Below are 23,466 nucleotides of genomic sequence, written 5' to 3' on the forward strand. Positions count from 1 at the left end.
TGGGAGTTGAGAAAGGGAGAGATGGCGGGGCAGGGTCTCAGACCCAAAGACTTAGCCACAAAGCCAACTGGCAGTGACTATGGGCTACAAGACCTGGGGTGTCGGGGCAGCAGGGAGCTAGGTCAGATTCAGAGACAGTAACAGTTGTGATGGGTAAAGCACCTACTTTGTGCCAGGCACCACGCTAGGCCCTCAAACATGGTATCTCTAGTCATCCCAGCAGCCTTCTAGGGCAAGGGTTCTGATCTCCGATTCTCTGATGAGGAAACCAAGTCTCAGATAGCTTAAAAACCTGCCCCAGGTCACCCAGTTGACAGTGGAGACAAGAGTTGAACACCACCTTATCACTAAGCCTCTCCGACACTGGGACCTCATGTTTGCCCAGTGCCTTCCCGTTTCAATGTGCTTTCCCCTTCATTACGTCATTTGACCCAACTAGCCTAGGAGATGCAATAGATGTGGCTAGTCCCATTTTACAGATGGAGAAACTAAGGCCAAGACAAGCAAAGTTATTGCCTCAGATTTGCATGGCTCTTAATTGGAACAGCAGGGATTTGAACCTGGATTTTCCCGGCGGTCCCTCTGCACTCCCTGGCCTCATCTCAGAAAAGGGGGCCCAACCACCCCCATGAATTCTCAGAAGATGGGTGTCAGAGTGTGCAAATTCTCAGAAATTGGGCTCCCAGGCAAGTGCTCTTACTCACCTCCCTCTGGCCCTCCGTCAGCCGTTGAAATTCGCGCTCCTTGGCCTCCAAGACCTCCTGCATCTGGGAGCTGAAGGCCAGGTCCCGGGAGTCGCTCTGGGGAGCAGAGAGGTTTCAGCCCCTGAGCTGCTGACTTAGTCCCCGCAAGGCCGGGCCAGCCCTCCCCACACTCCACCTCCACCCAGGCCTGGGGCACAGGGTCTGGGATGCCCCGGCAAGGCCAGATCTCAGGACAGCTTCCCTGGCTCAGGCCAAGATGTGGCACCAAGATGGAGGCCCAGAGAGCGAGACCTGGCCGAGATGGGCAGGGGGCTGAGGCCCAGCGCTCCCCCCACGTCTCTCTGAGGAATGCCAGCTGGGCAGGGGGTGAGAGGGCCTTCCCCCAGCGGCCTCCTGCTGTCCCGCACTGGCCAGTGCCCGGACCCACTACTCAGCCAGCAGAGGGGCCCAGGGCCGGGGTCAAGGGCGGGCTGCCAGGGGAGGCCACCTCGGCCTGCAGCTGCTGCTTCTCCCGGCGGATCTGCTGCTCCATCTCCTCATAGAGCTGCTGGACCTCTCGGTGGTGGTCGGAGTCCCGCCTGGAAGGGGAGGGGGCGGGCTGGGCAGCGGGTGAGCGCCCGGGGACCCTGCTGCTGGCAGGGGTGGTCTGGGCCTGTGTTTGGAGTCCATCCCGCTGCTCACCTCACTCTGCCAGTGGTCACTGACCCCTGTCACCCTGAGAGCAGTCATCCCAACAACAGCCCCTGATGCATATGCCCTTGACATTGGTCATCCTGATCCCATCATGCTGACTCCCGTAACCCTCACCAAGATATTGGTTCCCGTGGCCCCGTCCCATGGTCCCAATTGCCCCATCACCCTGTCCCCACTTCCCGCTGTCTCCATCCCCCACCCCCAAACCCAGACCCCGGGGCAGGGCTCTGTCCACGCCCACCCCGGGGTCGCCGCATGCTTTGTGATCTACATGAGCAATGCCCCCGGAGGTGGGGGCCACAGTGGCCCTGCGCCGAGACGCACTGGCCATTCCCACTCCCACTCAAGGCCCGTCTCTGTCCTCTTCAACAGGTCCCCTAAGCCATCCCTTCTTCCAGCTCAGCTCCACCCACCGGCTCCCAGGTCTGCCATGGACCCCTGGGCTCCAGGCTTCTGGAACTGAGGGAATTCCCCTCACGTTCAGCTAAAATGTAAGGAGCACATACTCCATGCCAGACACCAGGTGGCCGCCCCCCCAACCCCGGCCCCACTCACTTCCTCAGGGTCAGCTCCAGAACCTCCTTGTCAGCCCGCGCCTCCTGCAGGCGGCTGCTCATCCTGGCCAGAAAGCCCTCCAGGTTGCCTGCCTCCTGGGGCTCCTCTTGCCGCAGCTTCCCCCACAGCTGCCAGATGTCCGCCTGCCTGGGGAAGGGGGACAGCCAGACATGAGGTATGAGGTGGGACCCAGAAGCAGGGGGGCCCACTTCTCCATTTTAAGGCAACACTCCAAGAGACTTGGGCACCTGGGCCACAGAAATCTGTTTATGCCCTACAGGGTACAACTCCGCTTGCCGCCTCCTCCAGGAACCTTTCCCAGATGTGCCCTCTCCCTTCCTGAACCCCCACAGCACTTTGCCTCTCCATGCTTTGGTGATGAATTATGGCACGGGGTGGGGTGGGGTGGAGGAATTGGGAGCCTGACGACCCAGGGCTGCCATCTGCCTTCTCTCTTCTCCCACTCGGTAGCTGTGTGACCTTTGGCAACTCCCATGCCCTCTCTGGGCTTCTTTGTACAATGAGGAGGCGGATACCTGCCCGGTACGGTAAGGTCGTTGCAGAATGAGACATGCCCAGTGACAGCCCCAGCTTGGGGCCTGGCACATGGCTGGCACTCAATTAATACTGCTTTCACCTGGATTTCATTAAGTCATGAAGACAGATGCCAGAGGGCTGAGCCCAGGCCAAGCTGCCAAGTGGGTAACTGGTTCCCCACCACACCCGCCCCCCAGCCGTACCCTAAGTCCTGCCCGGCGAGCCCTACGACACTCGGCCCCACCCTCTGAGAGCTTGTCCTCACAGAGCCTGTAGGGACCACAGGCAAGGGTGAGTCCCTCGCTGGCTCTAAGAGACCCGGGGGGCCCTGGAGGGGTGTGAGAGGGGCATTTATAGGCAGGGGTCCCCTTTCTCTGGGCCTGAGTGAACCCCATGAGCCCAGAGCCTGAGACAGTTTGGAGGAAATGCCCTCCCTGCCTCCAAACCTGCCCAACCCAGGGCATCGTTGTACCTGAATCACTCCACTGGGGGACCCTCTTTTTCGGTTAAGAAAGGCCCCTTCAGGCAGTTGTGTTTTTAAGAACGTGAGTGCCCTTGGGAGACTGATACCCCAACCCGCTAATCCTGCGGAGCAATCATATAGGGCAGGACGGGGAGAGAGCGGGTGGGGGTGGGAGGGACTCCTCACAAAGACACTCTCCACACGGGCTCCATTTAATCTCATAACTGTCCCTACGATCACACTGCAGCTGGAAGACAGATGTCAAAGGTTAGGCCCCTTGCCCATGGTCAACAGCTAACACGTGGCCAAACCAGGATTTGCACCCAGCTCTACTTGGTGGCCTCCCACCTCGGCACTGTGTCCAGGCGAGTCCTCCGCCCCCACTGACCGCCCCACTGCCTGCCCCTGCCCCCCACCCCCCCACACCCCTCCACACGCAGCGCTGGCCTTACTCCGGAAGTAAGTGGCCTGCCCCCAGCTGCTGGATGAAGGCAAGGAACGCCTCCTTCTCCTCAGGGTCAGCCTCCTCCAGCACTGGGAAGCTGGTGGCTGCAGATTCTCTCTTGGAGGACAGTGGCCTCTTTCTGTGGAGCCTGTGGGTGCTCAAGCTGGAGCCAAAGATGTTCTCTGGGGGACAGAGGGGGACAAAAGGCAGCAGAGTGGGGTGGGGCTCAGCCCCCTGATCTCCCATCTGGCCCTGCTCCAGCCCTTGGGGAAATAATTATATCTGTGTTGGTCACATATATACAGGGTCACGTTCATACATTCGTCATATCATCCTTGGGAATCTACTCAAGGTTGACATTCTGCCCATTTTATGAGCTGTAAATGCAGATTCCTTGCCTCCCTCTCCGTTGTCCCCCAAACTTTTGGAGACTCGGCAGACCTGAGAACTCTGGATGGCTTTGCAGACATTTAAGCCTGAGCTGTGCTTTGCAGGGTCTCAGCAAGGACATCACACCTTCCATTCCCTGGGCGGGCAGGTCAACCCGCATTGAGAAGATCAGTGGGAATATTGTGCCCTGCTGACCTTGGCCTTTTTAGGTCCTTTTGGGCCTGTCTTGAGAAGCCGACTTTGGAGTGGCCCTCCCCAAAGCAGGGCAAAGGGCCCAGGAAGCCCCCAACCACTAAATATCACCCTCTGCTGCTCCCTGGGGCCTGGAATTCCCTTCACCAAAGCCAGAATGTGACCTTTCTCAGGCAGAAACAAAGCTTGTGGTCTCAAGAGTGGGGCTTGCTTAACCTCTTGTTCAAGGGAGCCTTTTGCTGGGGAGAAGACAAGTAAGGCATCAGAAAGTAAGCCTGGAGGTCTCCCTGGAGGAGGGGGCTGCTAAGAGGAGCCCTGCCCCCCCAGCCAATGAACTGCTCTTGCTAGTTGTAAAGGAAGCGAGTGGGTCTCCTGGGCTAGTCTTAAGGCCCAGCCCCGTCTTAAACCAACTGCCTGCCCACACAGGCTTAGTATGCCCATCTCCAGTACAATCATCATCCATGCCCTGAACTGCTCTCGGGGCGTTGTGGAGGTGCCCTGTTGCCTTTCCTGTCTGCCCAACCTCCCCGTACTGGGTACACTGCATGGGGTGCCTGGCTGGGCGGCAAGTCCCCAGAGACCCTCCCAGGACAGACATACTGAACCCAGAGCTGAATTCTTCCAGGGAGAGGCGTCCCTTCTGCTCCACATCCACCCAGTCAAAGATCATCTCCAGCTCCTCCGCACTGCCCAGGAAGCTGAACTTGGCCACCTGCAAGGAAGAGGTAAGTTGGCACTGTTCCCACTGGGGAGGACTCTGGGCCACCCTCCAAAAAAGAGAGGTGTTTGTCTTCAGACACCCCTACCTCCCCTCTCCCCAACTTTGGAGTCCCAGCCCCAAGCTGACCCAGGGCCTACCCTGGAAGCTCCGGGACCCCCCCCAAGATGGCCCTCTCAGCAGGGCCCTGAACTCCCTCCGCACCTTTCCCCTTCCTCCATCCAACACCAGAACTTAACTCTTCTGAGTCTCATCCCTTTAGGATCCTAATAAAGGACAGTAGCTAATCCTCCCCAGGATGTGTTTATCGGTATCCCAAAAAATTATCTGAAATTTGAGAATAAGTCCAAAAGGTGGACAGCACACTCTTACAGCATTCCATGGGGGCAAAGTTTACCCAAGCATCGTCTGGACTATGGGAATGTACTTCATTCATTTCATCCCCTGGGACAGACTGGAAGTCCCAGACTAAATGAAGTCACCTATTAACTTGTAGATTTTGTCCAGGAGAGATGTAAATAATTTTTGTCTGCTGGAACAGATAACCTCAAAGATTTATGGCCTGTTGTACATTAACCAGCTTTGAAAAAATCTAACTCAGCCATCTCGGTCTAACACTTTTTGTTATCCATTTTTTTTAAATGCTCTTTCAACCATTCATGGTATCTCTCGTTAATGAGCTAAATAAAATCTTTGAGAGGGATTTATTTTATTTTTGCCCAAGGGTCATGATGTTATCTTTTTGAAAATTATACTTAAGAGTTTTGGAGGGGCGCCTGGGTGGCTCAGTTGGCTAAGTGTCTGCCTTCGGCTCAGGTCATGATTCCGGGGTCTGGGGATCAAGTCCCACATCGGGCTCCCTGCTCAGCAGGGAGTCTGCTTCTCCCTCTCCTTCTACCGCTCCCCCTGCTTGGGCTCTCACTCTCTTTGTCAAATAAATCAATAAAATAAAATCTTTAAAAAAAAGAGTTTTGGACATTTCATGGAGACGCCCCAGTAAACTCAGCCATCAGAACCAAGTAACATGGGTGCTGAAGCAGGGCCCCTCGTGGGCTGTGGGAAACCCAAGCACCTCCTCCCTTGGCTCTTGGAGAGAATCCCATGTGTGACAGAACTTTAGGTTTGCTGTTTATTTTGTTGTTTGTCTTTTTTTTTTTTTTCTTGCTGATTCTGTGTTTTCATTTTTGGTGGCAGCAATGTTGGGGAATTCCATTTTATGGACTGGCCGTAGGTGATCTCTGTGGGATGCATGATGGAGACCTAGTGCTGTTGGTTGAGAGGCAACCAAAAATCTGATTTGCTGATCTTTGTTGTTGGTGGGGGTGGTGGTTTTTCCATGTGTGCTCCAAATTGGTGAAGCGTTTTGTGCTCACTAGGAAGAACAACTCTTTGAGATCTGGACTGGTGAGTTTTGTGTGTCTGTGTTTACTTTTGACCTGTGGCCTGGAACTGAGGGTATGAAGCCACTGGGTCTGTGTATCTGTGTGTCTACACATCTGTAATTCAGAAAAGCCTTTAACTCTTCTGTGAGTATGAAATACTTTTCTACATCTGGAGGGTATTAATGACTTGAGTACTGTGTCTCTTACAGGGGTTCTGTGTTGATTGGTTTGTAGAGACAAATAAGTGCTTATATAAATTTAATGTTCCCCCAAATCACATAAAATAAAGAAACTGAACTTCTAATGCTTTAAATGTGCTAAACTTTAAAAGAAAAAATCCCTCTTATGAGAAATTGCCAGCTCAGAAAACTTTTGAGGAGCCAGGTTAACATAATTAATGTAAATCTTTAGATAAATTAGATTGGTTTAATTTTGTTTATAAAATGCAAATAATAGCTATCAGTGTTTTCTTTGCTTTATATTAACTATATATAGTTAATTATAATACAATTAAACATTCTACTTTTTATAAGATCTGGATTTGTTTTATGTGAAGAAACTATTTAATCTGAATTTCTTACACTTCTGGTTTTGTCTTACTGATCAAATAAGCCAACATTATCCTTACATAATGTTTTAAGATAAGAAAAATGTAAAATTGTGTTCAACTACATTGATTCGTTACACAGTTCCAAGATCCTTAGGTAACTTTAAAAATGTGAATTAATATTAATTAATAAATAATTTTTGGCTACCTGGACAATTTCTGAGAAAAACTGAAACAGTGATTGCTAAGCATAATTTTAAGTTTATATCCTTTTACTTCTTATTTTTACATGCAAGAGAGCAGCTATAACTTTGGGCCATGTTAATGAGTGAATTCATTCTTGCCACCTTATTTTTTTAAAGATTTATTTGTTTATTTGAGAGACAGAGAGCAGATGGGGTGGAGAGAGGGACAGAGGGAGAGAGACAGAAAGAATCCCAAGCAGACTCCCCACCTAGCCCTGAGTCTGACCCAGGGCTTGATCTCATGACCCTGATATCCTCACCAGAGCCGAAACCAGGAGTCCAAAGCTTAACCATCTGAGCCACCCAGGCGCCCCCATTCTTGCCACTTTAAGTAGTTGTACATGGCAAAGCAGAGACTCAAGACTCAAGTAGATATTTGTACACCCAAGTTCATAGCAGCACTATTCACAGTAGCCAAAGGATGGAAGCAACTCAAATGTCTACTGAAGGATGAACAGAAAGACAAAATGTGGTCTATGCATACAGTGGAATATTGTTCAGCCTTAAAAAGGAAGGCAGTTCTGACCCCTGCTATAGTATGAATGAATGTTAAGGACATCATACTAAGTAAAAGAAGCCGGTCACAAAAAGACAAATATATTTTCCCACTTATACGAGGGATGTAGAGTGATCAAATTCATAGAGACAGAAAGGAGAATGGGGGTTTCTGGGGGATGGGGAGAAAGGAGAATGGCAATTAGTGTTTAACTGGGACAGAGTTTCAGTTGGGGAAGATGAAGAAGATCTGGAAATAGGCGGTGGTGATCGTTGCACAACATTGTGAAATGTACCTAATGCCACTGAGCTCTACACATAAAAATGCTTAAAATGGCAAATTTCATGTTATGTATATTTTATGACAATTTTTTAAAGATTATTTATTTATTTATTTGGGGGGCAGAGCACGAGTGGGGGGGAGGGGCAGAGGGAGAAGGAGAAGCAGGCCTTCCGCCGAGCAGGGCGCCCGATGCGGGCCTTGATGTGGGGCTCGATCCCAGGACCCTGGGATCATGGCCTGAGTTGAAGGCAGATGCTTAACTGACTGAGCCACCCAGGTGGCCCTTTTATGACAATTTTTTAAAACTTTTGCAAGGGATATGTGTGGCTGTAAAATGTTGTGTTATGCCTGTTTGTGAGCTTTGCTAAGTCTACTGAAATGCTTGAATAACACAGACGGTGCTCACTTGTTTGCAGCCCAGCTCTTTCTGTGAAATAGAGGTTAGTTACTTTGGTTACAAGTTACAATCACTACGGATGTTTGAAACTACACTAGGACCAACAGGGACAGAGAGATACAGCTGTGTCTGCAAGGAAAATGGGACACATTCTGACTTTCCAAAGAATAAGAAAGTGGTTTTGTCTTAAGTGTCTGATTGTTCCAGAACATGAAAAGGGATGAAAATGCAAACCTGAATTGGATACAGACAGTTGTAGAGGGTTTGCTGAAAGGGAATTTTAGTTGCCTTGATTTATAAGACCTAAGTCTGAAAATAAGCTATGAAATAGGTTAACATTTTGCCAAGCGCCAAATCTGGCTCAGTTTTGATGGGCTTAAAAATAAATAATTTTTTAAAGTTGTGAAACTTTTACTGCCACATGTTATATTAATGCAACACTAGAATTCAGCTGTATCTCTATTAAAATGGTAAATTGGTCACAGAGCTCTTAGCAAGAGTTAAAAAGAAGCTACTATTTATCTTCTGTGTAAACTGCCCAGATAAATGATTCCATATTGTCAACAGAATAAATTTCTCTACTTTATTTTGGCTTGATCATGTTTTCAAGTAAAAAAAGAAATTAAAAATCTAAGGCACCTCTCTTATGAAAGAGCTAAATATCCTTGTAATCATGTTACCTTCTGTGTTTATCTCAAAATATTTTATTTTATTGTCACTTCGATTCAATAGGTACCCAAGTGCTATTTCTCAGGCTCCTTTGATCCTATCTTAATCTAGTGGCCAAAATCTTCTCTGATAGCTCTTCTGATTTTGCTTTCCCAATATAAGATCCTAAATGTTGGGAAAAAATAATAAAATTTTAGGATATCCTTCTCTGTATTTATTAAATACTTCACCATTGTTATAAGAGCAGGATGGGCAAGAAGTAACAAGTGTTGGCAAGAATGTGGAGAAAAGGGAACCCTCGTGCACTGTTGGTGGGAATGTAAAGTGGTGCAGCCACTCTGGAAAACAGTATGGCTGTTGCTAAAAAAATTAAAAATAGAACTCCCCTAGGGATCCAGCAATCCCACTTCTAGATATTTATCCGAAGATAACAAAAACACTAATACGAAAAGATATCTGTACTGCCATGTTTTCTGCAGCATTATTTATAATAGCTAAGGCATAGAAAGAACCTAAATGTTCATAGATGGATGAACGGATAAAGATATGGTGTGTGTATGCGTGTGATGAGACATTATTCAGCCATATAAAAGAATGAAATCTTACCATTTGCAACAACGTGGATGGACCTTGAGGACACTATGTTAAGTGAGTTATGTCAGACAGAAAAAGATAAATACTTACGCAAACAATGAATCATGGAACACTACATCAAAAACTAATGATGTAATGTATGGTTACTAACATAATAAAATTTAAAAAAAAAAAGAAAAAAAGAAATACTGAATGAGCTCACTTATATGTGGAATCTAAAATCAACCAACCAACCAACCAATAAACCGAAAAACTGAGCTCATGAATACAGAGAACATATTGGTAGTTGCCTGAGGCAGGGATTGGAGGGATGTCAAAAAAAGTACAATTTCCAGTTATAAAATGAATAAGTCATGGGGATATAATGTACAGCATGGTGACAATGGTTAATAATACTGAATTGCATCTTTGAAAGTAGCTAGGAGAGTAGATCTTGAAAGTTCTCATCACAAGAAAAAAAATTTTGTAACTGTATGGTGATGACTATTAACTAGACTTATTGTGGTGATCATTTTGCAACACATACAGATATCAAATCATTACATTGTATACCTGAAACGAATATAATATTATGTCAATTATGATGCAATAAAAAATATGTGAAAAAATAATTTTCAAAAATCATAAGGAAATTCTTCAAATCCTTCTTTTGGGCAATATAGATAACTTATGAAGTATTTTAAAAGTTCATTAAGATTGATTAATATGATAAAAAGATTAATTAACACAGTTATGTTTAGCACCGCTCTTAATAGATGAGTTGATTATTATCAATAAAGAGAAATCTTGCAATATTTGTTGCATATAGATGAAAATAAAAACTGAGGATTTAGCCTGTAACAAAATCTGATAGGCTTGGGTTAGGAGAGTGGAGGTTAAATTTTTTAAAAAGCATCTATCTATCTATCTATCTATCTATCTATCTATCTATCTATATATATGTATCTACATATATATATATAGTTACATATGTATAAATACATATGATATATATGGTTTGGGTTAAAGAAAAACATCATGGGAAGAACCGTCAAATCAGAAGAGATGTTCAGGCTTTCCTAGGCTAAGTTTCCATAGGTAAAATGCGATTCATATAAATATTTCAGAAATTGCATGCTTTATGGGAAGGCCCTGGAGATTGCTCAGTGCATTTGCTGATCCATGATATGTGCTTATCTTCAGAGGAAACACTGATCAAACCCTACAAAATAGTTATGTGCTGTATCCCAACAGAGAACTTTACTCTCTTCCACTCTGATATTATTAGTTATGTAATAAATAACCACAGCTTTTCAGTCTCATTAGCAAAAACGTTCCTTCTTTCCTACCCTGGCCTGAAGTCTCAGTTAAGAGCTGCGGGCCACCAAGGACAGACCCAACGCCTTGTGGAAAAGGACTGGACCCGGTTCTATGAGCTACTGATGCTTCCCCTGGATACTAGGTTTCTGAGCCGACGCTAGCGGACCTTCAGCCAAAGCTGGCAGACTGACAATTTCCAGGACTCCTGAGTCCAGAAGTGGCCCGCTCACTCAAGATCCAGCAGAACAGGAATTAATAACATAGAACTGAATGAATGGTTCAAGGAAATGGAGTTGTGGTTATTTGTTGGGAATATAATTGGTATTATTTTTTATTGTTCTATCTTTATGGATCTAATGAGGAAGTTTTTTCTCCGTCTTCTCGAGCCCTGTCTAACCTTCGGTTTAGTAGATTACTGCTTTTGTAAACTGAAGTCAAACACTATAAATGTTATCTGAATCTCACTGACCCCCTCCTGATTCAGAAACTGACACTTTTACTGGACCTCCTGACTTTCTCTGGTGATATAATGATTGATACAGATTCAATAAGAATCTGTCCTCCTTTTTTGCTGGGATATAGTTGGATGAATCATTATGTAACCAGAGGGTCATGTTGGAGAATGATTCTCACTAATCAGATGTGACAAGTCTACTGTAAGAAACAGCCATGGCCCCAATGTCTGCAAAACCCTCCCAGCGACCTGGCCTGGAACCAGCTGATAAGGAAGGCCGCTTCCGGGCAAGAGAGAGACCTTGAAAAATTGGGACTCTCAAGAAGAAAGGAAACCCCTTGCATTTATAGGGGCTGCAGGTGAAAGCTGGTGAAGAGAGAGTCTTGGGTTTAGTTTCCTGGCCTGAAGATAGAAATAGGGTGGCCAACTTGACCCAGTTTGCCCGAGACATTCCCAGTGTTAACACTGGAAGTCCCACAACCCAGGCATCCTTCCAGTCCCAGACAAACTGGGACAGACATTCACTCTGGGTAGAAGAGCAAATAATGGAGGTTTGAAATCTAAGATTTTGTATGAAAACTTCTGGACAGAAGCTAAAATGGCTTCATGTTTTCAAAGTCTAGATTTGCTGAGCAACCTCAAGGATGCCCACGTTTCATTTACACCCTTGCTGCGTGGATGGAAATAGGTGGAATGAGAATAGGCTTTTCCGTATCAGGAATATACTTGGGAGATTATTTATCATCACAGAAAATTATCTGAATAATTGGAAACCTGGAAACCGGGCCAAAAGGTAGAGAGCATGTCCTTTCAAGCATTGTCTAGACTAGAGGAATGCACCCAGTCCATCTCATTGTTTATCTTTAATTCAAAGTCCCAGACTTGCTGAAGTTACTTGTTAACTTGCAGATTTTTGCCCGGGAGAGATGAAAATAATTTTTGTCTAGTACAACAGATAACCCCAAAGATTTACGGCCTGTTGGACATCAGCCATTTTAAAAATTGAACTCAGCAATCTTATCCTAACACTCTCTTGTCAGATTGCCTTTAAATACTGTATCCTAGCTTCTCACAGGCTTTTGAGTCAGTTGTGACATCTTACTGGTTTCTTCATTAATTAGTAATAATAATTAATTATAAGACCTTTGATAAGTGTTGATTTTATATTTACTTGATTTTATATTTACTTTTTTACCCTTTTGAAAATTATATATAGGGATGCCTGGGTGGCTCAGTCAGTTAAGTGTCTGCCTTCGGCTCAGGTCATAATCCCAGGGTCCTGAGATCGAGCCCCGCATCAGGCTCCCTGCTCCGCGGAAGCCTGCTTCTCCCTCTGCCTGCCGCTCCCCCTGCTTGTGCTCTCTCTCTAACAATAAATAAAATCTTTTTAAAAAATGAAAAATTTATATATATACACATAAAATATATATATTGAGGGATATATATAAGATATATATATACACATATTGAGGGAGTTGGTGAAGGCCCCTCTGAGAAAAATCATTCTTATTTATTTATTTATTTATTTATTTATTTTTAAGTGATCTCTATGCCCAACGTGGGACTTGAACTCACCACCCCTGAGATCAAGAGTCACACGCTCCACTGACTGAGTCAGTCAGGTGCCCCTGAAAATTCTATTTCAACTTCGGCCATTGGTACCTTGTTGTGGCCCCAAGGACAGACCACAGGAAAGGTCAGTTTTGATGGGGGCAGGACAAAGTCTGGAGCATGGAGCAGTATCCGGAGGAGACAGTCGTCCCAGGGAGACTCCAGCAACCTACATAGACCCCTTTGCAGAGAATGAGGAAAAGCCAAAGATAAACTGGTCAGTGTTGGTCTGGGCCAGAGCCCAAGACTCCTTACTGGAACACACAACCATGGCTGATCTTATGTGTCATTGACGTTTCTAGTCGTTGACATGGTTTGATTTCCAGGACTCTGACTGCTCCCCAGGATAAACTTCCCTGCTCCATGGGCCTAGAATTGTATCACTTGCAAGTTCCATCTTTGGTTTAAAGTCCTTTCCTATGTTAAAATGCAAATGTTTCTGAAAGAGTGGAACACATAACACCTTATCAGCCATTTACACATTAGTATAAACAAATTCCTTACCTTTTCTGAGGGCAAATTTTATTATATTTATTTATTTGCCTCAGAAAACATGTGTGCTTCTCATTTAACACAGAGAACATTTATTTGCATACAAACACTTGTATGTAAACTATGCTTTTTGCCTACTGATCTTTATATTTTTGTTTAATTAACTAATTGGGGTTTTTTTAGAGAGGCAAAGAGAATGGGGGAGGGGAACATAGAGAGAGAGAGAGGGAGAGAGAATTTTAAGCAGGCTCCATGCTCAGCACAGAGCCCGACGTGGGGCTCAATCTCAGAACCTGAGGTCATGACCTGAGCTGAAACCAAGAGTCGGACGCTTAACCAACTGAGCCACCCAGGCACTCCTAGTTAATTGATTTTTAATTGAAGTATCGTTGACACACAATGTTACATTAGTTCCAGGTGTACAACATAGTGATTTGACAAGTCTATACGTTATGTTGTGCTCACAAGTGTAGGTACACCATACAACACTATTACAATACCCTTGCCTATATTCCTTGTACTGTACCTTTCATCCCCATGACTTACTCATTCCATAACCAGAAGCCTGTATCCCCCACTTCCCTTCACCCATTTCACCTGCCCTTCCACTCACCTCCTCTCTGGCAACCACCAATTTGTTCTATGTATTTATGGGTCTGTTCCTGCTTTTTTTTTGTTTGGTTGTTTTGTTTTTTGATTCTGCATCTAAGTGAAATCATACAGAATTGTCTTTCTCTGTCTGACTTATTTCACATCACATAATACCCTCTAGGTCCATCCATGTTGTCACAGATGAGAAGACCTCATTCTTTTCCGTGGCTGAGTAATATTCCATCGTGTATATAAACTACATCTTCCTTATTCATTCATTCAGTCCATATCAACAGACACCAGGTTGCTTCCATTTCTTGGCTATAGTAAATAACACAGCAATGAACATAGGGCTGCATGTATCTTTTTGAGTTAGTGTTTTTGTTTTCTTTGGGTAAATACCCAGTAGTGGAATTATTGGATTGCATGATATTTCCATTTCAAATTTTCTGAGGAATCTCCATACCGTTTGCCACAGCGGCTGCGCCATGTGCATTCCCACCAAGGGTGCGTGGGAGTTCCTCTCTGAGAACAAATTTTGGATGGGAGAAAGGGAAAAGAGCAGGCCTGCCCTGCTTTATGGGATAGGAAGTCTCAGGAGGCTCCAGAAAAGGGATTCGGGGGATGAGCTAGGGGCTTGGACTCACCGCCAGGTCCTCACGGGTGACGAAGCCCCTCTCCTTGGCTCCACAGTCCTGGAAAAAGCGTTGCAGCTCTGCAGCCTCCGGGGAGGACAAGGACTCTGGCTCTGGGGCCACAGGGGCATCCTGGCCGTCAGCTGGTTCTCGCATCTGCCGCCGGCGGCTGGAGCCCAGCCTGCGGCCTTTCCGGGGCACTCTCTGTCCACTCTCCATGCTGCTTTGGCCTGGGGACAGAGGAATGGTGAGGTGGTACCGGGCTGCTGCACCCAGTCACTCTGCTGAAAACCCTCCCGTGGCTCCTGGAGAAAACACACCACGGCTGATGAAGCTGATTGGACGCCAGCTGGCCTCTCGGACCTCGTGACCCTCCCCCACCCCCTGGCCTCCAGCATAAGGCCTTTGCCCTTTCTGTTCCTTCTGCCTGGAATGCTTTTCCCTCGAGTTATCCGTGTGCCCTCATCTCTTTTAGATCTTTGCTTGTCAAAAGTCTTCTCTGGCCGTTATATAAAAGAGCCCCGTGCAGGATCGGTTCTGTTTTGAGGCGGGGGTGGGGACACAGGGTTGTCCAGGGTCTGGCCGTCTGAGCTGTCTCTCTTGCTACTCCTCCAGCTCATTCCCTCGCATCTCACCTTGAGTGATCCCTCCACTGTTGCCTCCTTCCTCTGTCTCACCTAATCTTCAATCTTTTTTTTCTCAACACCATCTCACTGCTCCTTGGTCACACGCACCAGGGAATCAGTTAGCTCTCATGGCCTTGCACCTGCTTCAGCCCTCTCCCTCCCACACCCTCAGTCTGTCAAGCCTGCTGAACCATTTCCACGCCTGGAATATCAGATCTTCTCCCACCTTGCTCCCTTTGTCCCAACTTCCCCGACTCTCTTATCCCCCACCTAGTTGATGCCTCTTCCTCCCTCACCTTCGAGGCTGCGTCCTCCAAGAAGCCTTCCCTGCAACCATCCCCATGCTTCAAGCAGGGTCCAGTGCCCCCTAGGCTGTGGCCCCATGATGCTCTGGGCTCCCCCTATGGGTGTCACTGTGCGCCTTGGTCCACATTGCTCCCCACTCCTTGACACACAGTAGGTGCTCATGTAAGGGTTGTCCAATTCACGAATTGGAGTCCTCCCAACTCTCACAGAAAGTCTTAGGTCAGTCAATTGATAAGGATTCTGATGGATAAGGATTTGTCTAGGTGAGACCCCAAGGACAGAACAAAGGGAGGCTGGAGTCTGGAGGGGGTACAGTCTGGGCCTGCCCCGGGGGAAATAAGCATGGGGTATATACAACTGTATGCGGTGGGAGGGGCCTAATGTGCACACGGGCAGGCAGCTTCCTGCAGGCCACAGGACTGGAGCCAAGCTCTAAAGAAGGCAGGTAGGATTTAGAAGCAGTGAACAGCATGCACAAAGGAACATGTGCAGCATGAGACAGCAGGAACAAGAAGACCCCTCTGAGCTTTCTCCGCTGAGGTTAAAGGTCACAGAAAGGCTGAGTGGAGGGGTGATGGGCTTCTTCAAGGGCTCTGGCACCACTGGTCCAGCCTCCCCTCGGGCCAGTTCTCTGGCATTGGCTGCATAGACTTGAATAAATCAATTCCTCAGCCTGCGGAGATCCCCAAACTTTAAAGTGAAGTCGAGTCTCTCTCTCTCCGCCAGTCTTTCTCTCTCTTTCTTCCTGTGTGTTTTATCACTCCATCTGTTTCTCTACATCTTGCTGTCTCTTTGTCTCTCTCTTGGGGCCGTCCAAGTCTGTTTCAGATGCAGGTTTGTTTTTTTTTTAAGATTTTATTTATTTATTTATTTATTTATTTATTTATTTATTTATGACAGAGTGAGAGCACGAGCGAAGGGGTGGGGTAAGAGGGAGAGGGAGAAGCAAGCCCCCTGCTGAGCAGAGAGCCAGATGTGGGACTCGATTCCAGGACCTTGGTACCATGAGCTGAGCTGAAGGCAGACGCTTAACCGACTGAGCCACTCAGGCGCCCCCAGATGCAGTTTTAAGATCATAGATGAAAGCTGCAGAGCCAGATCTGAGGGGCTTTGCAAAAGCCAATTGCGCACATTTCTTCCTAGCCCAGTGGCTTGGGATCAGCCACCGCGGGACTATTTACACCACATGAGCCAGCAAACACTACAAATCGGGGCTTTTTCCCCCTCAAAGAACAGTCAGCAGTACAGCATACCTCTGCCAAGAAGACAGTCTTCTGCCCAAACCGTTCCCAAGATCTAGCATGCGCTCGGGTGACAAGCATTTACTGAGGACCAGCTGAAGGCTGGCACAGTGGTGAGCCCTCCTGCCACAACGCACTGGTTCCCTCAGGTGAATTAGGAAGAGGTGTGCCTTCTTCCCGGCAGTCCATCCCACCATCTTGATTCACAGATGTGGAAAAGGAGGCCCAAGAGAGGAAGTGACTTCCAGTCACACTGCTCTGAGTCAGACAGACCTCTGTCTCTCCCAGGCCTGCCGCTTGCAAGCTGTGTGACCTTGGGCAAGTCACTTAACGTTCCCGTGTCTCAGCTTCCTTACTGGAACGTGGGACTGGTATCTACCCCCGAAGGTTGCTGTGAGGATTGGACCCGATCATTCAAGTTGAAACACCACCTCCCATTCCTAGCATGGCCCACCTCCCTTTCTGGCTTTGCTTTCTCTTAGCACGTGTCATGTTCTCAGGATAGTGTTTTATTTAGCTGGTAAATTTTCCACCGCTTCTTACTGAAATGTCAGCTTCACGTGAGTTGAAAGTATACTCTTTCGTTTACTGCTCTAATTACCAAATGCCTAGAACAGTGCCCTGCATACAGTTGGCGTTCTACAAACCCTGGTTGACTATATAACACACATGAAGCGTCCACAGCTATGCCCAGCCCACAGTGGCTGCTGGATAAAGGTGGCATTGACAATAGTGGTGACCACATGGCAGGGGGTGGGGGGGCGCGAAATTCCATTGGAGCTTCAGCAAAACTGAGTACTGTATAGATACTATTTCCTCCCACTGGACCTGTGAGGAAACCGAGGGAGGCTCTGAGATGCAGAGGCCTGCCCAAGCCGTGCCCCAAAACCACTTCCTGGAGAGGTACCTCCTTGGTGGCTGAAGGCCCCTGTGTGGAATGCCAGACAGAGCATGCGTGGGACAAAGGCTTCTGGAGCAGGGTGGAGTGGGCCAGCTTTGCTTGTCGGTGTAAGACTTGGAAACTCGGGATGCCTGGGTGGCTCAGTCGGTGAAGCATCTGCCTTCAGCTCAGGTCATGGTCCCAGGGTCCTGGGATCGAGCCCCGCATGGGGCTCCCCGCTGAGTGGGGAGCCTGCGTCTCCCTCTCCCTCTGGCCCTCCCCCTGCTTGTGCTCTCCCTCTCTCTGTCAAATAAATAAATAAAATCTTTAAAAAAAAGAAAAAGACTTAGAAACTCAAGTTGCACATGTACTTCCGTTGAAGATAACATACAAGAGGCAGCAAGATAAGATTCTCAGTGCAGAAGCTTCTAGAACTGAAGCCTTGGGAGAAGAGTTTATAATGATATGGGTGCCACGTCACTAAGTCTGCCAGGCTCCCACAAGTAAAGGAAATTAAAAGTACATTCCCTGTGGCCATATCCCAGGATATGGGATGTTTTTGACATGGCTTTCAGGGAGTTCCTCGTCGGGCTGCACTTCCACAGCACATTTCCAACAGTCCCCTGGCGTTTCATAAGAAAGGAGCACCTTCTGGGGCGCCTGGGTGGCTCATTCGGTTGAGGGTTCGGCTCTTGGTTTCGGCTCAGGTCATGATCTCAGGGTCGTGAGATCATCAGGCTCTGCGCTCAGCGGGGAGTCTGCTTGATATTATCTCTCTCTGCTCCCCTGCTCCTCCCCTGCTCGCTCTCTCTCTCTCTCTAAAAGGAAGGGAGGGAGGGAGGGAGGGAGGGAGGAAGGAAGGAAGAAGAGAGCATCCTCTGGACACCTCACCAGCTCCTGCCCTGCCACAGCCTCAGCGATCAGTCCTTCCCTCCCTGGAGGCCACCCAGGAGGCCTGGGGTGGAAAGGCAGCCCGTGCCCTACCCCGAGCACTGCCTCAAAGTATAACCACCATCCGTCGGGGATGGCGAACTCCCCCTTCATGGCCTCATAGCACACCCTAAAAGTAGTCTGCACCCCTTTCACGGCCAAGCATGACTACCCAGAGATAGTGGGGACATCCTCAGTCACTCCTCACGTGCGTGTACACGGGTGCTCACACACACGCACACACACACGTGCGCACACCCACGCACACGCACACACACGCACACACTCCCTCCTCAGCGGCTCCCACCACCGACCACGCGCTCACGGGTCTGACAGGACCTTCCTCACAGATCGTTCGCATGTATGGAGGTCCCTGCCCACTCAGAGTCACTCACTTATTTGACAGAGAGAGAGAGAGAGAGAGGGAACACAAGCAGGCAGAGTGGGAGAGGGAGAAGCAGGCTTCCCGCAGAGCAGGGAGCCCGATGCGGGGCTCAATCCCAGGACCCTGGGATCATGACCTGAGCCGAAGGCAGACGCTTAACGACTGAGCCACCCAGGCGCCACCTTCAGAGTCACTCACAACAACGCCCCTCGGGGTCAGCTGGCGGGGGCACCCCCCTCCTCTGCCACATTCCCCTCGCTGGATCACGGCGACCTCACGCCCTTAACAGTCAGAAGCCCCTCGTGACCAGGAACACACATTCGCACCCTCAGCACTCCCACGTCTCCCCACATTCCTCGCCCAAGAAATCATACAAAGTTGGAAGCCAAACTTGAGAGCAAATGGATCCTCCTCCCAGGCCACTGTAAGAATCAGCTCCCCACTGGGGGATTGGGTTAGGGGAGCAGACACCACAGGCTTTGGGTCAGGGAAGGAGGGGAGAGCCACATAAGAAAAATGGGGTAGGGGGCAGCTGTGCTAGGTTTCCCCCAATTCCTTCATTCTCTCACCAAAGGGACAAGGAACTGGGTCTGCTCTTCACTCCACTTACTTCAATAACTGCAAGTAATAGCTATGGTCACTGAACCCAAATTGTCCAAGTTGGTGGGTCTGAGAGACCACCCAGTGCCTTGCTCCAGCCTAGTTACCCTCTCTTCCCCTCACCAACTCGATAGAAAAACCAAGGCTCTGAGAAGCCAGGTGACTTGCCCAAGGTCACACGGCCATTTAAGGTAGGCAATCTATCCCAGTCCCCTGCCCAAGTGCCCTCATGAGACCATGCAGGGAGCTCCAAACTCTCGAAAAAAGAGGGCTCAGACCTTTGTACCCTGGTCATAAGAGCCAGGTGGAGACCCAGACTGCTCCTTCTCCCATCCTCACCCCCTCCAAAGAAAAGAAACATCGCAACTCCAGGTGGCTCCCACCTCTCAAAGGCTCCCCGTCGTGCGCACAGTCCTGGCCTCCTGGACCTGCTGATGAGGCAACCGCTGCCCCCAGGAGCCCACGAGCTCTGGAACTGTTAACAGTTTTGTCTCTTGCTTAATCACTCTTTCCGTTCCCCAACAAGCCAATCTCCTGTGTTATCTATGGGACTTCCTGTAGAAGTGAGCACTGGGTGTCCTTTCGTAATCTTGCCTGGTACTCCCCAGACCCCTCACCCTAGACTCTTAAACTGGAGACTGCTAGAAATGGGAGGGAGGTCCTTGTAAGCAGAGGCTCTGAAGGGCAAGATGGGCTGGTCAAGGTCACTCAGCTCTCAGGGGTAAAACCAGAACTTGGACCCGAGGCTCTGGTTGCCAGCATGATGCTATGTCTTATCTCAGCCAGAGCGTTGATAGGCACGGTTCTGGCTAAAGCTGGGTATATGGACTGTCCTGGGTAACTGCACACCGTGCCTTCCCTCACGTCCTCGACCTCAGACGGTGAGGAAAACCAGGGCAGGCCTACATCCAAATCATCTTTTAGAGAATAGTCTAACTTAATACCAAAATATACTGTAGAGGTACAACCACCAGAAGAGTGTGGTACCCGTGCATGAATATACAAGGATGAATCAATGGAACAGAATTGACAGGAATAGACTCAAGTACATATGGGAATTTCATGTATGTTAAAAGTGGCATTTCAGGGACGACTGGGTGGCTCAGTCAGTTAAGCGTCAGACTCTTGGTTTCTGCTTAGGTCATGATCTCACGGGTCATGGAATCGGGTCTCACTGGGCTCCACGTTTGGTGGGGAGTCTGCTTGAGATTCTTTCCCTTTGCCCCTCCCCCTACTTATTCTATTTCTCTCTCTCAAATAAATAAATAAAATCTTAAAAAAAAAAAACAAAAAGGCCAGGTACAGGGGCACCTGGCTGGCTCAGTCAGCAGACTGTAGGACTCTTGATCTCAGGGTTGTAAGTTCGAGCCCCATATTGGGTGTGGAGATTACTTTAAAAAAAAAAAAAAAAGCAAGGTGCTAGAACAGTGAGTCTAGTATGCTTTGCATGAAGAAAAAAAAGTGTGTGGATGAAATTTATGCTCTATAAATACATGTGCTTTCATATATGGCTGTAAATGCACCAAATATTTCTGACGAATATACAAGAAACTGGTAGCAGTTGGGCTGGAGAGAAGTGGGATAGAGAAGGAGGGAAGTTTAGGTTCCACTGTTTATTTTGTACCATCTTTACACATTATCCACTCAAAAATAAATGTAAAAATAATTTGTACATATTCAGAGAGATAATGATGTAGGAAGTGTGGTAAAATGTTCACATGTAGGGACTATTGGTGAAGGGTATATGGGAATTATTTTACTATTTTTGCAGCTTTTCTATGTGTCTGAAATTATTTCAAAACAAAAAGTTTTAAAATTTAATAAATTTAGGGGCGCCTGGGTGGCTCAGTCGTTAAGCATCTGCCTTCGGCTCAGGTTATGATCCCGGGGTCCTGGGATCGAGTCCCGCATCAGGCTCTCTGCTCAGCAGGAAGCCTGCTTCTCCCTCGCCCACTCCCCCTACTTGTGTTCCCTCTCTCGCTGTATCTCTCTTTGTCAAATAAATTAAAAAACCTTAAAAAAATTTAATAAATTTAATTTCTAAATTAATATATATTCTCCCAACGAACCATCCTTTTTACCCCATTTTCACAGCTGAGGAAATTAATACTCAGAGAGTTTCTATAGCTTTATTGAATTAAATAAGGCATTGATTTTTTTATTCAAAAATATTTATTGAGCACCTAATATGTGCCAGGCACTGTGCTAGGCACTGAGGATACAAAACTGAGGGGAAAAAAAAAAAAAACGATATGTCATATAATGTCTGGTAGCAATAAGTGCTATGAAGAAAAGTAAAGCAAAGTGAATGAATAAAAGGGTGGGAAGCATACTTTAGATGGGGTGGCTGGAGGAGGCCTGTCTGAGGAGGTGATATTGGAAGAGAGCTTATGAGGAAGAAAATCTAGAAGAAGAGTGTTCAGGGAGAAGGAACAGTGAGTGCAAAGGCCCTGAGGCAGGAACATGCTTTGTGTTCCTGAGGAACAGTGAGGAGACCTGTGTAGCTGGAGCAGGTAATGGAGGGAAGAGGGAAAAGTAGAGAAGATGAGGTCAGAAGTAACAGACAGGAGGACCTATAGGCCACGTGAAGACCTGGGTTCTTAGAGTGAGGTGGAAGCCATTTGGAGGGTGACATGATCCTTCATTGTGGATAATAGACTGTACTAGGCAAGGGCAGAAGCAGGGAGACCAGTGAGGAGGCTGTTAGGATAATTCAGACAAGAAGAGATGCTTTGGACCAGGAGGGCAGTGGTGGAGGTGATGGCGAGAGGACTCTGGATATATTTTGAAAGTAGGGCCAACAGTGTCCGCTGCTGGGTGGGGCAGCTGCAACAAATCCAAGACCTTTTTCTCAGCAGTGAGGGGTTTTTTGCCATTTCCCTGGGAAATAGAGTGAGGTTGGATTTTTAAAACCCAGCCCCCAGGATCTCAAACTCCCTGAGTTCATTTGCTCCCCATCCCCACGACCCACCTCCCAACCATGGACATAAAGGGGGCACGGAGAAAGCAGGAGTTGTCCCTGCCTCGGGTGAAGCCCGAGTGCTCAGAGCTCAGCCTGGCCGCCCTCCGCAGCAGCCCCAGGGAGAACCCGCCGGGGAGCCAGCTGACCGGAGGCCGTGGCCAAGTGCCGAGGAAAACGTTAGCTCCGGGCCTTTTTGGAAACAGTGGAGCTAATTTTAAAATACAGTGTCGCTGGACTTAAAAACACTGAGCTCAGAAACTACATTTTTCAAAAACTGAGTGAATGAACGAGGATCCAAGACAGCGAGACTGCTTTATGAATGGGAACGTTTCACACTCGCTGTTTTTCAATTCCCAAAAGATGCTTGAATTCACTTCCCAGCTCAGTAAACCCTGAAGCAAAATACTCTCTGTCCTGAGGTGCGGTGTCAAGAGCTGGGACTCCCCTGCCTCCAGCCGCTGGCTCCAAACTAGCTCTAGAAGGAACGTAGGCAGCGGGCACTTCTGCGCAGGGAACCAGGGCCGGGGAGCGTGGTGCGAATTTGCATTTATATAGCACGCTTTCCGTAGGCTTGAGAAAACCTGAGTTGCGTCAGAGGCGGAGGAGGGGCACAGCGGAGGCAGGTGCCCAAAAACCTCCGCAGAGCTGTCACCATGGTAGTGGCCCTGGGCGAGACACTTCCCCTTTCTGGTTTATGGAGCAGGCAACTTGACCTGGGTCATCGGCGTGAATGCCCTGGCTTCCCACCACTTCCTAGAGGTGTGGCCTCAGGCGAGCGACTTCAGGGCTTATTGCCTCAGTTTCTCGCCTGTGAAACACAGGCAACAGCAGCGCCCACCTCGTAGGCTTGTTGTCAGGATTAAATGCTGTAAACCGCATAAAGCATTTGGAAACCAAGTTAGGCAGATGATGTTATTTTTGTGGCTGTTGAAAGAAGGAGACGGAGTTAGAGAATCTCCAACTTGCCCAGCCTGCCAACTGGCAGATGGCCCCGTTCATATGCCGGACTGATTGGCAAGTGATGAGGGGCAGTGACCTGGGACCTGAGAGAGGGGACGGCCTGGGGTGGGGTGGAGGATGGGAGCCAGGGTGGGGTTTGAGAGATGAATGCTGGGGTCAGGCAGGAAATTCAAGCCACAGGGAAT

At 48.0% G+C, this 23,466-nt stretch overlaps 1 protein-coding gene across 8 annotated transcripts in view; it reads right to left on the minus strand.

The window, feature by feature from the left end:
• RAB44 (RAB44, member RAS oncogene family) overlaps positions 1-19,845 on the minus strand; it is a 32,887-nt gene extending 13,042 nt beyond the window's left edge. For 7 of the 8 annotated variants that reach the window (XM_036097266.2, XM_036097259.2, XM_036097279.2 and 4 more), the window contains exons 1-7: positions 19,743-19,845; positions 14,404-14,621; positions 4,580-4,691; positions 3,405-3,579; positions 1,953-2,099; positions 1,192-1,282; positions 705-800 (exon numbers count right to left, since the gene is read on the minus strand). In XM_036097266.2, the coding sequence (XP_035953159.1) occupies positions 705-800; positions 1,192-1,282; positions 1,953-2,099; positions 3,405-3,579; positions 4,580-4,691; positions 14,404-14,610 (828 nt within the window). In that variant the 5' untranslated portion in view covers positions 14,611-14,621; positions 19,743-19,845. Of the gene's footprint in view, positions 1-704; positions 801-1,191; positions 1,283-1,952; positions 2,100-3,404; positions 3,580-4,579; positions 4,692-14,403; positions 14,622-19,742 lie in introns of those variants that run through there. The other variant, XM_078055405.1, reaches the window with a different exon arrangement.
• Between the last annotated feature and the right edge of the window lie 3,621 nt (positions 19,846-23,466).

The sequence above is a fragment of the Halichoerus grypus genome, chromosome 9 (genome assembly GCF_964656455.1).
Source record: "Halichoerus grypus chromosome 9, mHalGry1.hap1.1, whole genome shotgun sequence".
Lineage (NCBI taxonomy): Eukaryota > Metazoa > Chordata > Mammalia > Carnivora > Phocidae > Halichoerus > Halichoerus grypus.